This window comes from Diplotaxodon limnothrissa, linkage group LG12 (assembly GCF_057381915.1).
Source record: "Diplotaxodon limnothrissa isolate DT_005_m linkage group LG12, D_limnothrissa_male_GT1.1, whole genome shotgun sequence".
In the NCBI taxonomy this organism is placed as follows: Eukaryota; Metazoa; Chordata; class Actinopteri; order Cichliformes; family Cichlidae; genus Diplotaxodon; species Diplotaxodon limnothrissa.
In genome coordinates this window covers 19,261,910-19,279,824 of record NC_140607.1, presented here as the reverse complement: position 1 = coordinate 19,279,824, position 17,915 = coordinate 19,261,910, and the positions used below count along the sequence as shown (strand labels likewise).

Below are 17,915 nucleotides of genomic sequence, written 5' to 3'. Positions count from 1 at the left end.
CAAATGCACTCCTTTAACCAAACACTTTGAAGCTCTGCTCTGGGATGTCTTCATACGACTGTGTCCGGACAGACTTTGCTAACAGCAGCACCACATCTGTGCCAGATACAAACTCAGACCTGGTGTATAACACTTCAATAAAAAAACAAAACAAACGAATGTGTCAAAACTTGAGATATGAGCTGTGCGGGGCTTCCAAAAAAAGGCTGCCCCGCCCTCTCGCTCAGTCGCTTAGTGCCTGAGCTCGGATCATACCAATATCAGGGGGGATTCACGCACAGTCGTAAATTCCCACAGTGTGCACTATGTGCTTCGAAAATTGTGTGTACTTTTTGTTTTATACAGTTGTCAGCCAGGCATCTAACTATGAAAAAATTACACTCCAAAAGACCCCGGGCTTCTGACAAAACAACCCGGGCTTAAGCCCAGTAAGCCACCCTCACGCTCCGCCCCTGCATATATATATATATATAATATATATTCTCCAATATAAGAAAAAAATGCAAACAATAGCAAACTTATTCATTGCAGGTCTGGATAGGCTCCTCCTGACCCATTGGACCCCTGGGCAGTCAGTCCCACTTTCCCCCACACTGCTACTACGCCCCTGCATGTCACTGTGTGTCACCATATAAGTGACTAATTGGGTGCACGCATTATTGGATAAATGAAATCAGAGATACAGCGGAAGGCGAAGCCGCGGTAATGTGAGACCTCCTTCAGGATCGGGACACACCTACCGCATATCTCAGTCTGTCGGTTGTTACTCTGGTGTCCTTGGAACGTTTCCTAGTGCGCTACTACAAATTATGCTGTCCACAATCAAGAGATTAGAAGTAATCTATAACTCTATCAATGACAGCAACACTTTTACTAATGGTGATGTCATTTATGGGGAAGTCAGGCTGGAAGCGGAGAAAGACTTCCAGATAGAGTCCCTGCTCATTAAATTCAAAGGGAAAGCTGAGGTTTTGTGGACCGAGAGGCACGGACAAACCACGCATGTATACCACGCCAAAGACAAATACTTCAGCGTTAGAAGTTACTTCATCCGAGACAAAAACAGCAAAAGTAAGTTTGCTTTTCATTCTGCGCTGCGTGCACGGAGGAGCCTGCTTAAGTTAGAAAAAAAACAAACAAAAAACTAAAAAGAACAACCAAAAACTAAATTATGTGTTCAGTTTATAGTTTTAAAGAATTTAGCAAACAAATAAATTCAGCTTAAGGACTAAAGTCAACGCAGTGGAAGGAAATGTTAGCATCAGGCGTTGTTTATGTTGGGTGAGCGGAGGGGGAGACTAATTCCTGCTGCACAACAACTGCTCAACCGCCGATCTCTTATGCTGCTGCTCTGTGGCTTCAGCCTAATCTAAATCTGCTTGAACTACTGAACATTTTGAAAGTTATTTTCTGTGTAATGCTGGGCTTACACTTAGGGTTGCCAACTCCCTGAAAAATAAATAAGGGACACCTCGTGGCCAGGGCCGGGCGACCCAGTTGTCTTCACCCTTCCCAGTGTGGTGAATTTTCTAGCTCTTTTTTTTTGTGTGAAATTATTTTTTTAACCATTTGACTTGAATTTGATTTAAGTAGATGTTTATTCTTTGTGATATGAACACATGTGAAACAAATGATCATTTAGCCATTTATTTTTAGCTCAAAATGACAACATTAACACAATAAAACAGGTCTCCTTCTTAAACAGAAGCCTGTCATGCTTAACTTTTGAGAATATAAGTAAATCTTTCTTTAAAAGAACTCTGTCCTGCTTAACTTAAAATAATAGAAAACAATAGAAAGAAAAACATTCTTGTAACAGTGCACATTTAGTGCATTTAGTACAATTGGCTTCAGTTGAGGTATTATTTCAGCTTTTCTAATGCTAATCAGCTGCTCCTGTTTGTAAACCCGCTTGTTCCCATGATTACGCATCTTAACTCATCATCATTATTCATCTATGTATTACTTTTATGTATTAGTCATCTATTTGTAATCATCTATCCTTGCAGTTGTTTATTACACAAAATAAATTATATTATCACACTTCTGGCCACATAGCGCTGATATTCACTGCACATGCCCATATTAACTTTTTCCAGCCAGGTGTTTTCCTTTTCCCATTCTTCCCTTTCTCTGAGGGGAACAAACATTGCTGCTCTAATGCTGGGCTTACACTGTGCGGTTTTAGGCCCATTTTGAGCCGATTTTTGAGTGATCTTCATCGTGCATCGTGTAGTATACGTGGGGTAACGAGAAGCGATTAACACCTCACGACCAGCTCCCGATCATCAATCGCTCGTGAGGGTCTCATCACAGCCGCTCACACTGCTCGCGCGCAAACACGTAAACGTTGGTGTAAAAGATGGAGCAGCACAGCAGTGCAGCGTGTGATCTGGACACAAGCGATGGAGGCACAACTTGTAGAACTTTGGAAAGCTCATCCGAGCCTTTTCGATGTGGCCTCACAAAATTATCACGACCACAACAACCATGAAAATAGTTGGATTTACATTGCTGCTCAATCACAGCTGCCTGATCAATGTTTTTCATTAGCAATTTAGCAAAGTTGATGGTGGTGGTGTGTGTCTGTGTGAGTGAAAGACAGAGGGAGAGCGCGACAGATTTTCTGTTATAACCTTCATGTTATGGAGGCACAGTGTGAGTACTCAGGTCGCATCAGAGCATCGGGCGGTATAGTGTGAGACCTGCATCGTGACCTACCAACTTTTAACCCCTGCGAGTCAATTGTGCAGTTTGAGCAGGAGCTGATAACGCGACTGAAAAAAATCGCACAGTGTCTGCCCAGCTTTAGGTGTACTGTCGTCCGAGACTTGCACCGCAGTGTCGGCGTTTGTTTCCCTGTTGGCCATGCTTCTTGTTGTGGTCATCTGTTGTCTTCCGGTATTTTCTCCGTAAGCGACCTTTCCTCGACCAATGAGATGAGCGGTAATCTGAATTGTCATAAGTGTGCTGTCAGCTCATTGGTCACAAAGCAGGAGAGGGGCTGGGAATTATGTTTTCAAACAAAGCGTTAATTCCATTAACATTTATAGACTACTTTTGATTCTCACTGTATTACGGGACAAAGTGCGTCCCTTATTAGCTCAATACGGGACGTGTACTTTTGTTTCGAAATACGGGACGATTCCGTTTTTTAAGGGACGGTTGGCAACCCTACTTACACTCACTCAAAAAAATGAAACGTTGACTTAAATTAAAATTATTTTGTCAACAGGTTCCACGAAATTGAATTATGTTAGTTTAAAACAAAAATCTTTAGTTCATCTAATTTAAAAAAAACTACTTAAGATTAACAAGACATATTTAAGACTAACTAAATCAAGTTATGTTGTATGAACATAGATGATATATTTTCAGGTTAGATAGTTTAGATTAGTTACTTCAACACATTTCTTATTTGTGGCAGTAAAATGTTAAATTTAAGTTAGATTAATTCAAATATTATATTTTCAGCCACCTTGTGCTTTATTAATTAGTTTTACATAAATCTATTTTGTCAACAGGTTCCACACAAATGAATTAAGTACATCCAACTTATTTTTTTAAATTTATTTTATTGCCAACACATTCAGTGAGCATTTGTGTAAACCCAGTCCAAAATAAAACACAACAGCTCATTAGGGTTAGTAATTAACAGTATGTAGACAGATGCAACATCAAGACTTTAAATTAAATGTCTGTATCTACCAGAAATAGAAGAAAAAAAACCGCATTGAAGATCACATAACACATTGATAAGATGACACTTGAGTTATGCACATGTGATGCTAGTAAGGTCTGTGAGTGTTTTTTTTCTTTTAGTGTCTAAAATGGATAGCAAAGTTGCTATTTGCAATGATTGCTTAGGGTCAGTCCAGTAACACAATGCCAATGAAGTGCTTTCCTTTAACAATGCAAAGTGAAGTGTCCACCTCAACAGCCACAATTTAAAAAAAAAAAAAAAAAAAAAAAAAAAAAAAAGCAACAACAACAACTCCACTGATATTAGCAATCAAAGACAATTACATCACCATCCCAAATAAAACTTTAACAAAACATGCCAACATTATGGTCTAACAATAAAACAGCTTGTCAGCGTTCAGTTTTTTTGCAACAGCACAGCAGTAACCATTTAACACTCGCCACTGTCAACATTTATTTTACCAGTGTTTGGGCAAAAAACTTCAGATGGAAACATTTTAACATGGAAACAATTGTTCGTCTTTAAAAGTCCACAAAATATACATTCATCCTGCATTCCCAACTTGGATGATCTGATATCCTCGTGTTGGTGTTGTTCCCAGACCATCATGAAAATGTTGTTCCAGGTTCAACATTGCAAGTGACCAATCACATTGTTGTGACGTTATTCTATTCCAAGCCATTCGTGCATTTATGAAATTCCAATGTTGCAAGGACAATATCAATTCTGCTTACTGTTTATTAAAGGGTTACGGTTAGGGTTAGGGTCAGTTGATCGGCGGACAGAGGCGGTTTCACGCAGCTTAAGTACAGTTTTTTGTTTTACGCCGGTTTTTCCCGAAGTCGCAAAAGTATGACGTCACAACATTCTGATTGGTCACTTGCAATGTTGATCCTGGAACAACATTTAGTATGATGATCTGGGAACAACACCAACACGAGGATATCAGATCAACCTCCTAACTTACCCTTAATTTTAGTATGTATTGCAATTACCTTTACAATGCACACAATGTAACACAAACTGAATATGAACATATTTCCACCTCATAACAATATGCCTTGAACGCTAATATACACACCACCCTTCAACATTTCTGGTGCAATATCATCTCTCAATTAAATCCTTTAAATCTCAATACTTTTGATTGTCTCTTAGCTTTCAGTCTTGAGGTTAACTGAGATTCAGTGCATATATCCCACCCATTAAGAGTGCACATGCAGAGGCCAGGTCTTCCAGGTCATGCAGGACACACTAGATGGTTATACCCACTGTAGGGTAATTTCCAATAAACCAAGTTCAAAAAAGAAGAGTCTATGGCTGACGCGTGTTCCTGGTTTCCAAAAGAAATGCTTCCAGTTGCATTATGATTTGAAGACTGTTTATTTATTACAAACGGAAGATGTAACAATGAACTCCTTCCTAAAAAGCATGAAAGTTCCAAAAAATAGCAGTTATCCAGAACTAGCTGTGCACACGGTCAGAAAACCGTGAGACTCCTAACCTCTCTGTCCATGCTCCTCCCCTTCCCTCTCACACAGGGTTTCATGCTACTATTGCACTTACATAATTAAAGTGAGAGGTACCCCCTTTTAGGTTCCAATCCCAAAACAGTGACTTAAAATTACTTTATGTAAACACATATATTTTCACATTTATTAATCCTGAAAAGATGACTTATGTAATGAATCTATGAATTATAAAACAAACATGAACTCAATCGTAAATAAAAATATAAAGCAGACGTCTGGCACTTACACCCACATCGGCTGGAGGAGTGCTGGCATCAGCTCTTTCGATGGTAAAGATAGCAAGGGTAATTTGTTCCAGCTCCCTCTGAACAGCTGTAGCTTAGACACAAAAACATAGAAAAATGGCATCCAGTTTTAAAAAAAGAAAGAAAAAGGGCCAAAGCTACCCTTTAATGACGTAAACACAATATTAGGAACATGCACCCCAGTGTGCCACTATTTTAGACTACAGATTCAACGATAAATATAAATAGTTTGGGTATACAAGAAGATTTCCCAAAACATTTAAACAGGTTCCATGCAAATTACAACAACATTACAACATGCAACAACATTAGTTATTCAAAATTTGGTTTAATACAGATAAAAAACTAAACTAAAATTACCAACCAATTATTCTTTGAAGAGGATGCTTGGGTCTTCATTCAGGTAAAAAGGTAGTCCCCTGAGGACACACTCCCTCCCCTTTTCAATGGTTTCCTTCTGTAGAGAGTGGCAGAGATACAGGAAGAGAAAACAGATATACTTTAGGATGACAGAAACTCACATTATACGCAAAATGAATGACATATCCACTGCACAGATAGACATGTACACAAGACCAACTAATCATCACATGGACATGAATAGTTAACCTGTTGGGCAGGGTTTCCACCACATTATATATGTCCATAATGGAGGTAAAGACAAACTAATACATCATCTTTTTTGCATTCAAAACATAACATAAAAACATTCACTTCTGGTTTAACCTAAATCAAGGGATCAGATTTTACATATGTTTAGGTAATTTAAATTTTCCAACGTTTTGAGTACCAAACTTTGTCTTGCTTAATATAAATGTAAGTGCACTGTGCAGCTACCATACACTAGCTGTTTAAATTTGAAAATGATCTTATTAGCCATAATATTTTGCTACCAACAGAATAACGCACCTGTGTGGCTGGGGCCAAAGTTTGTCTAATTTTCTTCCCTGCAACGCCTCCTTTTTTCTTGAAGACTTTTATGAGCTGGTCAGTGTATTGGTCAAGTTGTGTAAAAAGCCTTGGAACATGTGCAGCAGTAGTAATCCTCACATATTCTGCTTCCACCTGAAAATATGTCAACAAACACAACATACTGTACTGTAAATATACATACTATATGTACACATATACAAACTAAAACTAATGTAGTAAGACCTCATTAAAGCTATAATTTTAACACAAACATTTACACAAAATGCTAATGGAGCCATTACAGCTTTTATTGTTATTTATCAAGTTCCAAAAAATATTGATCACAGCTGATCTGAAAAGAATTTCATGCCTCAGGCCCTTGAACTGCAACCTTTACCATGGTTCAGATGTGGAGAAGAAATAACAGGGGCATGGGATGGGTCACAAAAGAAAACTTAACTTATAAAACAGTTTTGTTTTTTAAAAGTATAACAGTTCACATACCACATACAAGCTCAGCAATACCACATACACCACATCAGTATAGGAGGGAGCAGGTAAAGGCAGGATCTGAGATTTATAAAGAAAAAAAATAATTAATTCCTTAATTTCAAGAAGCAAATTATTGTTTGAATTACAACTAAATAAAATACTACTCAGAAGAAAAGCAAGAGATTGACACTGCCATGTGCTAACTTTCTATAGAAGCAATTATCACCAGGTCTGTCGACCTCCATTGTCTGTCCACTCATATGTCTTGAATAATTTTATTAAAAAAATTAAGTGTGTACTTTCACAAACTGTAATTTATAACTACATTGATATGTATAACTCCGCTAGGAAACATGCTGTATTTACAGACCATTTTTACATAATACAGATTACTGATAGAGCAGAGCAATGGTGTCACAGTGGCTTTCGCCCTTGACTTTTTGGATTTTAAATGTCACTTTATGCTATCCTTGCTATCCTATTCGATATTTCCGACTCTCGGATTACAGAAAAGGAATCCCAAGAAAGCAAATGGAAAAATAACCCCTTGAAAGAATAACCCCATGAACCCCTGTAGCTAATCCCTTAATAAAACAAAAAACAATAAAAATGTTTCTTACACAGTCCACAAAATAAGCATGTCCAGGACCCAGTAAAACTAATGTAAAACAAGCACACGCAAACGATATAACATGTCTTGTAAGACAAACGCAAAATATAACCATGCTGGACATATAGATACTACACAACATAGTCAAAGAAAAAAGTGGTTTTACCTCTCAAAGAAACAGCAGCTTGGCGCCAAAACAGCCTTTTTCAGTTAAATTTGAAGTCTTGCGCATGAGCAGGCACAAGCCGTGAAACCTTCTTGTTCTGCGCGGTTTCATTACAACTGTTTTTGCATTACTGCCACCTTGTGGATATACAAGGTATATCGATCCTAATTGACTTAACTTAAATGTTATGCGATCAAGTAACACATTAGTATTATGTACGTTGAATAATAGACACAATTACGTAGACTTGATTAGAAAAACATATGTTAACTTAACAAAAACATATATTTTAAGTAAAATGAAAATAAATAATTAATATACACTGAACAATCCACCTCATTCATTTTTTTGAGTGCTGTGCGATTTTTGGCCCATTTTGAGCCGATTTTTGAGTCGTGCGACCGTTTTGGCGATCGGCCCGATTTTGGCCTTCGTCGTGCATCGTGTAGTATACGTGGGGTAACGAGACGCGATTAACACCTCACGACCAGCTCCCGATCATCAATCGCTTGGTCGTGAGGGTGTCACCGCAGTTTGTCACACTGCGCACGCGCAAACACAAATGTCAGCGAAAAAGACGGCGCAGCACGGCAGTGCAGCGTGTGATCTGGACACAAGCGATGGAGGCACAACTTGTAGAACTATGGAAAGCTCATCCGAGCCTTTTCGATGCGGCCTCACAAAATTATCACGACCACAACAACCATGAAAATAGTTGGATCTACACTGCTGCTCAATCACAGCTGCCTGATCAATGTTTTTCATTTGCAATTTAGCAAAGTTGATGGCGGTGGTGTGCGTGTCTGTGTGAGTGAAAGACGGAGAGGGAGAGCGAGCGACAGAATTTCTGTTATAACCTTCATTTTATGGAGGCACAGTGTGAGCACTCAGGTCGCATCAGAGCATCGGGCGGTATAGTGTGAGACCCTGCATCGTGATCTATGAACTTCTAACCCCTGCGAGTCAATCGTACAGTTTGAGCAGGAGCTGAATCGCGCGACTGAAAAAATCGCACAGTGTAAGCCCAGCATAACATGCAGCAAAGTTTCTTCCTGTAGAAATGAATTTTCAGCCCATCGCTGCTGTTCGTCAGTGATTATACCAGTCAGAACACATATACAACTAAAGCACCAGATCACCAGTTTTTACATGGATTCTGTACTAACAGTGAAAATATGATTAATCAAATCGAAGTAAAAGATTAGAGTTAAAATGATGATTCAGAGCATGATTTGCCTGCATTTCTCAGTGTAAACTTCTAAATTGAGAGTTTTAGTTTTAGACATTTTAATCCATCTCTTACTATATAACTCAAGAAATTAACAGACACTCAGAGATTACAATCATGATTTTCAGGTTTTTGCCCAGCCTAAAATAACACAGTAAGGTTGACAGATTGCGTTGCTTTCTGCTTGATTTTTCTCTTCAGAGGGCGACAGACAGACACTAGTGACCGACAACTTACAAACATGTGAGTATTTGACCGTCCTCTCTCAGCCTGTAGTGGTGCTTGATTGTGTTTTTACTGAAATATATTTGTGTGCTGTCTGTGTTTGAGCTTTTATTTCATTCAGCTATAGCTTGAGTCACTTGTTGAATGCTGAGACTGCACGTCCGGTGTTGTGTTCACGCTGTCAGTCTGTCACTTTTACACCTTCTGTTGTGTCATCTTCTGCAAAGCTGGATTAAATAACTCTGGCAGATGTCAGGCTGTCTGTTCATTGAAACATGGGCAAACTCTTTGTGCTAAATAAACTCCAGTTAATATGAAAAATAAATGGCCATATCTTTATCTGGTATATAATTGTAATATTTTCAACACACTGAAACTTCATGTCTTGTCATTGTGGCTCGTAAATGCAATCCTGCTGCAGGATTACACTTAGAGTCGCAGTGTAGTGAGAGCCAGAGTGCTTTTTAATCACTGATGTCTAATTACAAGCATAAAAAACCCTAAACACATTAGCTAAGTGATGCAAACATGCGTTTTTGTTCCCTCAGACATCCGTTGAGCTTGAGGAGTTTTTTGTTCTTTTCCAGCTCTTGTGTTTGTAATCCCTAAATATTTGACTTAAACAGGAAGCCAAATCAAACTCACCCCAGCATCCCTTTACAACGGCCTGCTTCGTAATTGTAGGAGTTGTAACTTAAACACACATCTGAACAATTCTTCTTAAATTTGTATTTATCTTTTACATTTTTTTTTACTATTTGTTTTTTTTTTCTTTTTTTTTAGACAGCAGCGTTGTTGCCCCAGGAATCCATGTCTACCCATTCAGCTTTCAGTTCCCCTTCCAGTAAGAAACATTTCTTTAAATGGTTGCAGTGTTAGTAAGAACAAACAGACAACCTCGTGTTTTGTTACTGCTGTGGTTCCAGAAAAGTAAGTGAACACACTGAGGTTGTGTATACATTAAAGCAACATTGTCAAAGGAGCTTGCAAAGAAAAGCGTCTGGACTTCTTTAAGTTGCTTGAAGACGTTTCACCTCTCATCCGAGAAGCTTCTTCAGTTCTAAGGTCAAATGGTGGAGAGTCCCAGATATAAACCTAGTGGGAGTGACCCCCCACAGAGGGACAAAAGGACCCCCTGATGATCCTCTAATCGCCTGGGCCAAGGTGGGAAACTGGGCGTGGGTCCCAATCAGCCAGAGTTTTGGGTGTGTTCATTTTGAAACCTGGCCCCACCTTATCATGTGAATTCCTGAGGTCAGATGGCCCAGGATGTGAGTGGGCGTTAAGGCGTCTGGGAAGGGATCTCAAAACTGGATTATAGATGGCAGAGAGTTGGTGTCGTAAACCCCCGCCTCTGTTCAAAGATGGTCGCTCACAGTGGACATAGATGGCTTCTTTCACTCCTCTTTCAAACCATCTGTCCTCTCTGTCCAAAATGTGAACATTGGCATCCTCGAAAGAGTGTCCTTTATCCTTAAGATGCAGATGGACTGCTGAGTCTTGTCCTGTGGAGGTGGCTCTTCTGTGTTGTGCCATGCGCTTGTGAAGTGGCTGTTTGGTCTCTCCAATGTAGAGGTCTGAGCATTCCTCGCTGCACTGTACAGCATACACCACATTGTTAAGTTTGTGTTTTGGCGTTTTGTCTTTCGGGTGAACCAGTTTCTGTCTGAGCGTGTTGCTGGGTCTGAAATGCACCGGGATGTCATGCTTGGAGAAAACTCTCCTGAGTTTCTCTGATACACCGGCTACATAGGGGATGACAATGTTGTTGCGTCTGTCCTTCTTATCCTCCCTCGCTGGTGTCTGGTCTTCTTTTCTGTGCCTCTTTGCTGACTTTAGGGGGTCCAGGGGGTCCTTTTGTCCCTCTGTGGGGGGTCACTCCCACTAGGTTTATATCTGGGACTCTCCACCATTTGACCTTAGAACTGAAGAAGCTTCTCGGATGAGAGGTGAAACGTCTTCAAGCAACTTAAAGAAGTCCAGACGCTTTTCTTTGCAAGCTCCTTTGACTACGATGACCTGGATGACTGAGAACCTTCACAGACATTAAAGCAACATTAATATACTGAAGTTTTAGATACGTACATGTATGAATGTGGGCAGATAACCACCAGTAATTTTATCATTAATTGATTCGTGACTTGGTGAATGTATCAAGTCTGAATTCTGAGCTTGAGTTGATTCAGATATTTGAACACTCATGGGTCCATAACTCCCTAAACATTCACGGCACAGCTGTAAATCCAAGGATTCGCCTGATTTCACCGCCAGCTGGAATGTCGCTGGCAGTGCATAAAGGGAGTGTTCTAAAACATGTAAAAAGTGTCAGCATAGCATTAGCTTGAGCCAGTTGTGTTTGCAAACTGGAAGAACATCAGAACATTTTATTTATTTAGTGCTGAAAAACCGTTAATCCCAAAGGGCTTCACTCGTAATTGTTCTGTTTATGGCTGCTGTATTGTTTATTTTGATATAAAACATTTTATTAAGTCATTTAGAAAATGTGAAAAGCTGTGTGTATTTTACAAGAAAGTGATCAACTCATCGCAGTTCTGTGGGCTTTGGTGTTTGTTCAATAGGGATTTACCCTCCTCCTTCAAAGGTGCTGATGGTAAAATTGTGTACTCGCTGGAAGCCGTGCTGAGCAGATCAATGAGGATGAACACGAAACGTTCAACTATGGTCAACTTTGTGTCAACGACAAATGTGAACAGTATATCTTGGTTACAGGTATGTGTGTTATCTCATTTGCAGTCATTCCAACAAAGTTGGCACAACCACAGAACAAACAAACAAAAAACAAGGGGTGAGTGGGCGGCAATAACCTGTTTAGACCTGCTTGGACATGTATTGAGCAACTTGTTTCAGTATTTGCATTCAGAGTGCTCACCTTGTGAAAACACTGGTTTTAAAGGCACCAAACATAGTCTTACTGGAAAGGGCCACTGGCTTAGCTTTGAGATCAATGTGGCTGAAGTCTATTAAAGTTAATATATCTCTGCTTTTGGGAGAATTTAAGTGCATTTGTGCTAGAGCAGGGCGATATGACCAAAAATATTTATCACGATATACATTTGAAAATTTGCAATAACGATAAAACTGACGATATAATTGACACTAGACAAAATACTTTACAACTCCACAACTTTATTAGTGCAAAATAAACAAACAAACATCAATTTATTCTCACTTGAACAAGCAACTGTTTGTTATGTGTTTTAAAGTTATATAAAAATTTAACAGTGCAAATACAAATTCCTTGCTGACAGTTTAACCAAAAGGCATTTCCAGTGGAAACTGGCCGACATATCCTCAGCATAACCATGTATAATATCCACAAAACCTAAAAAGAGATTATACACAATACAGTAATATTATGTTGAAGCGCAGTACGTATCACTCCGCGAGGCTCCTGCCTACGATAGCCGTAATGCTCCGACAATCCATCAAGCGATGCGGGTTCGTAGCTTAGCAAAGTCGTACTAAAACATTTGACAGATTTTCGAGCGCCGTGTACGACATAAAATCGTTTCGAGGTCAGTAAACACAACCAGAATTCATACATAAGACCCACTGGATTATAAGGGGTACTGTCGATTTTCAGAAAAATCAAAGAATTGATTTTAAGTGTGCCGTATTTTCCAAAAAACACGGTAATAACGACGGCCCGCTAGCATGCCCTACCAAAAATAGTGTTTTGTTGAGTATCTGACGGACGAAAGCTAAACCAGTTCCACACCACTGAAGTTGCAGCATTTTTACAAACCAATTCTGGTTCATCCGTTTCATTCAACGATCCGCTTTCACCCTTCTCATTCTGCGTCGGCGCCGTATGCGTATGAAAACAAAGGCACTGCGCATGCGTCTTTTACCCATATTTTATCGCGATATTTAATTTTCTTATCGTTGCCCAACATTATACCGGTATTACCGTGAACAGTATGATATGGCCCAGCCCTAATTTGTGCTACATTCTTGTTTTTCTTTCAGACACCGCTGCATGACTCTAAGGATAAGAAAATGAACATTTTTACCTCAGGAAGTGTAGCCATGGATGTTAATCTTGAAAAAATGGGCTTCCGACAAGGTGAGAGGCCTGCAGGTGATACTGACATGTAGAGCTGGGCGATATGAGATTTTTTCATATCACGATATGTTTTTTTCATTTCAGGCGATAACGATATCTATCACGATATAAGCCAAATAACTATATTTGTAAGATTTAAATGTGCCGTTGCTCACAAGTAAAATGTGAAATAATCAGCAGCTTGTTTTTATTTAAATATTTATTTCCCATAATAAGTTCAACAGGGTAGATGTACTTAAGGAACATGAGACTTTTTCAGATAAATAAAGGCAAATATTGCAAACTACACAAAAGGCAGCCGCTAAAGCGTTTAAGTTTCAAAATAGGACAAACGAAACAGACTAAATTGTCAATTCCACTTAGAAACAAAATATTAATTCTAAAAATAAATCTTAGTTTGTTTTACAGAAGAACAGACAAAACTGACTAACTTTTGTCAATATCAAATAAACTGAGAACTAAAAGGAAATTCTCAATCTCTCCTTGTTGTATAGCTGAGCTTTTCAAACAGTTTTAACAGTTACTTTAGTCTGACAAAAGCCGAATGACGAATTAGCGCTTCCAGTCAGAGACTGAGGCTACGTCCACACGTACATGGGTATTTTTGAAAACGGAGATTTTCCATTTTCGTTTTAAAAAATAATCCCGTCCACACATAAAGGCAGAAATGAAGGAAAACGCTGCTATGAACATGCCAAAGCAGCAGGTGGCGCTAGATTCCTAACCGTGCCTAAATGTTGGCCAATCAGAAGTCTAGAAGCCTCGGTGGGAAAAAGTAAACAAAGCTGGGGCATAGAAGCAGAACCGAGTCGTAAGTGTGGAGGGACAGTAACTGTGTGTATATGTAAGCATTTAAACACTGCAGAGAGTAGAATTAACAGTAACAGTATTGTAGAAATTCATTTCACCGAAACAATAACGTGGCGCAGTGTGACGCATGCACCAGTTTATTGTATTTCCAGACTTGCTTTCGGCACAATTTACAGTGCACGCTACTCTATTTTTGTCAGACTTGAAATAGCCGAAATACCTTCACACTACGGAACTTCTATGGCTCTTCCGTTTGACAATCTCTCCGGCATTGGAACCATCATCTGTTTTCTCTTAGGTCACGCTCGGTTGATTTTTCTAGTCGGCACACTCATTTCCTCCATTACGCGCTGGCTCCATTACCCGCTGGCTGCTTCCCAAACAAACACACGTGCGGCTTGGCACTTGTGCTGTACGTAACAAGTCACGCGACGTGACGCTGCGGCCGTGACGCTGCGGCTCTGCGCTACTTAATTTGGATTGGCTGACCTTTTTTTTTTTTTTTTTGAGGACAAGAGCGGCGAGGTCTATCGCGATAGCTTAATTTCTCTATCGAGTAAAAGTTATATCGCGATACATATCGTTATCGTTCTATCGCCCAGCTCTACTGACATGTATTTGTTTAAAGAAAAGGTCAGGTTTGACTTTTCCGCTCGGTATTGCAGGAGAAGGATTAAAAGTTGTGGCCTTCATTAAGAACAGTTCATCTCGTGAGATCAAGCCCAAGTACTGTTTGTACAGAAAGCACAGTTTCTTTGCAAGAGGGAAGAGAAGGGTCCATACTAAAGACCTCTTGAAAGAGGTGGGAGACGCCATCCCTCCATCTGCAGAAGAAGCCGTCACAAGGGTCATCACCATTCCCCGTGACGTGGAGCCCTCGATCCTCAACTGCAACATCATCAAAGCTGAGCACAGACTCAGGGTAAGCAGGTTGAAAAATGTTTGCTGGAAACACCAGTAAATCTTAAAACTGTATTAATCGTTTCAATACAAGTTAGTTATTCCACAATACTGTCCAAAATTATTGATCCACAAAAGGATTTCTTTAAGTAGTCTTCAGAAATAGCTTTTTTTTTTTATTTTAATTTTTTTTTTTTTTTAAGCTCTTCTTTGGAGGTCGGCTTCCTTTTCTTCTGTTCTCCATTAACATGATTCCACACTGCTTTTGTAATGTTGAGGTTCAGGCTCCAGGTAGGCCAATCCATACTAATGGCGTTGTTTGTGATCAAATGAAAAATGAAGCAATCCAATCAGGAAGCCAAGGAGGTACAGGACTTTTTCCTCTTTCTGTCTTTGTTTGCATCAATATAATCTTGCTTCCCTGTTTAGTTGTGCCTCTCTTCCCGTTTTATTTTGGTTATTATTTCTCTCTGTGTCCTCTGTGGGTTTTACTTCCTTTGTCTCATTATTTGGTTTCAGCTGTACTTCTGCCCTCATCACATTCTGTCTGCCAGTCTGTAACTTGAACTGCTTTATTGTCACACTGGAGATCAGTCACCAGATCAGCTAACAGCCCAGATCTAAGTTGTGCTAACTTAAAATGGTTCAAGAAGGAATGCTCTGTTCCTCGAAAGAAAATGCATTTCATTTTACTTTGGTGAGAACTTGTTAACTTGTTTTTTGAAATTCGGTAGTAGAAATGCACACATTAAACAAAAAGGAAAAAAGATACTTTCTAGATAGAATGTAAATTTAAATGGAAAACTGGTTCTTTGCTACGCTCTTTTTTTTTTTTTCTTTTTTTTTTTCTTTTCCCTGGTGTGAGTAGGCACTGGTTCATTCCTTGAGTTACCTAGCTTTCCTTTTCATGCATTAATTATTCATAGCTCAGTGTTAAGCATTTCAGCAAACAAAAAACATTCATCCTTTATTCCTCTTAAAAGGATTCAACTAAAAATGAATGGGGGGGGGGGGGAAAGACAGCCAGCATCAAAAAAAGGAAACTGAAAGACTTTAAGAAAACCTGACAAACTATTTCTCAAGACCACTTTAGAAATTACAAGAAAGGAACCGGTGGGTGGTTCAAGACTTTTGCACATTATTGCATGTAAACTCCAAACCAAAAGTTCATTTGAGGGGCTTTACTGCTAAAATCCTAGCAAAGAATATAGAAAAGATCTGTAATGTAACTGATCACATCAATGTTGTGATCAGAAAAAATAAGCAAGATGGTATGAATGTTGTGAGCAATAGCGCAGCAGAGCGCTATTTGAAGCTCTCTGTCGGTTCTTTATTTTATGCAATGAAAGACTTTTGTGTAAAGCTGCTGAAAGCGTTTGAACACAATTGTCACGCTTTGTTCATTTGTTTGAGGAAAGTGTTTGCTTTGCACGCATGTGAACACAGTATTGTATAGAGCATAGTGGAAAACTGTCGGCACATAGGTTGTCTTTATAGAGCAAAGCTCCAGTGTCTGCCATGGTTTATTGACTCATTTTACTGAAAAGCAATAATGTAAACAAAAGACTTATGTGACATAAGAACCTACTAGTAGTAACTGAGGACAGCAGTTATATTTGTGTTAATGGGTAACATCTGCAGCTCAAAACCAACATAACCTGTGTGAAAGGGTTGAGCTACAAAATGATCAAACTTTTAATTAATACTAAAATAAGCATAAGCTGAGATACATGAAGTCCGTAACCAAAGAAAAGGCTGATAGATTTTACCTGTTGAACATGTTCTTAAAAACAGAGGATTGGTTCAATTCTGCAAATATTGAGTAACTTTAAACAATCTAACGTGTTTTACAGGTGTACCTTGACGTAAAATATGCTTCAGATCCAGAGATCAAGTTTCCTGTAGCCATCCTGCCAGCCTTCCAGGCCTATCCTGCAGTGCCACCACACTATCCCGCTGCTGCTGCTACCCCCTTTGGATTCAACCCGAACCCGAACCCAAACCCTCCAGTGTGGGGTTTTGAGCCACAACAACCAATAGCAGCTCCCCAACCGTCAGATCCCCCTCCTCCTTATGGAGCATATGCAATGTACCCTCCATTGCCAGATTTTGAGAATAAATCCTAGCAACAGGTCTGACCAGATGCTTTGCCAGGAAATGGTGTGAAAACACCGAGAAGCATACTGTGGTCATTAAGAGCCACTCTAGTGTTCACCAAGCACTTCTGTGGCTATAGACTATACCAAATCCCTATAGTGTGTGTTTTACTGCCTCATATAGGAGTATCCACTCCTGATTGTTTCTTTTTTATTTAACACTTGATATCTTAAGTGCCTGCGTGTTACAGACAGACGACTGAATAAAAGGGACAAAATGTAAAACATTGCATTTATCACAGGAACAAGTAATGCTGTTTGACTGGTTTGTTTTACACCTAAAAGCCTTTCTGAAAAGTAAAGAGAAAAATATTTTCCATTCACTGGTTAACAACATTACAACATCAAGTTGGTGTTGGGTGGATTAAATCTTTGAAATGAAGTTTTGTATGATAATAAACTTTTTTTAAGGCAATAAACCTCTTTGGTTTTTGGATTTATTTACTTATTTTTGGTTTGTTTTTTGTGGCGTAACACAAAACATGAAGCTGACATAACTAGACATCTTTTACTTTGAGTTAATTGCTTTCAATTTATGGGGCCATCAAAATATTGACTGCAACATTTTTCTTCCTGGTATTTTTTTAGGTTTTGCCAGTGTTTCCAGATTAATTTTGACTATTTAGACAGTTGACAATTTCTGGTAAGATGGGTCATTAACACTAACTTACCTAGCATGTGTTTCCTCAGGAAAAGTTGATACCTTTCTTTTTGTATTATTTCTTAACCTACTGTGAATATTATAGTGATGTTAGTGACAATAACAAAGAAGAATTTTTTTTAATGTTCTTTGTGGAACTTCCCCTAAATTTATGCTATCAAAATATATGAAAAGATGTCTCCTAAGCC

The 17,915-nt window shown here is 39.1% G+C and overlaps 1 protein-coding gene and 1 long non-coding RNA gene across 3 annotated transcripts; one reads left to right on the top strand and one right to left on the bottom strand.

The window, feature by feature from the left end:
- Positions 1 to 809: 809 nt before the first annotated feature.
- LOC146621149 (arrestin domain-containing protein 3-like) lies at positions 810 to 17,036 on the top strand. 2 transcript variants are annotated; one of them, XM_085367257.1, is made up of 7 exons: positions 810 to 1,071; positions 9,090 to 9,131; positions 9,897 to 9,957; positions 11,693 to 11,843; positions 13,104 to 13,200; positions 14,676 to 14,932; positions 16,764 to 17,036. In XM_085367257.1, the coding sequence occupies exons 1-7, from the start codon at positions 810 to 812 to the stop codon at positions 17,034 to 17,036; spliced, it is 1,143 nt and encodes a 380-aa protein (XP_085223383.1). The 2 variants fall into 2 exon arrangements, with proteins under 2 accessions (XP_085223383.1, XP_085223384.1); XM_085367258.1 differs by lacking the exon at positions 9,090 to 9,131 and having other exon boundaries at positions 810 to 1,075; positions 9,904 to 9,957.
- LOC146621150 (uncharacterized) lies at positions 5,913 to 7,144 on the bottom strand. Its single transcript, XR_014906615.1, has 3 exons — positions 6,897 to 7,144; positions 6,390 to 6,545; positions 5,913 to 5,937 (listed from the first exon to the last, which is right to left on the bottom strand). It is a non-coding gene; the product is annotated as an uncharacterized LOC146621150 (long non-coding RNA).
- Positions 17,037 to 17,915: the final 879 nt, after the last annotated feature.

Coding starts and splice junctions, on each gene's coding strand:
- LOC146621149 (XM_085367257.1), top strand. CDS start 810: ATGCTGTCCACAATCAAGAGATTAGAAGTAATCTATAACTCTATCAAT. Junction 1,072..9,089: donor CCGAGACAAAAACAGCAAAA/GTAAGTTTGCTT, acceptor TTTTCTCTTCAG/AGGGCGACAGACAGACACTA. Junction 9,958..11,692: donor AGCTTTCAGTTCCCCTTCCA/GTAAGAAACATT, acceptor TTTGTTCAATAG/GGATTTACCCTCCTCCTTCA.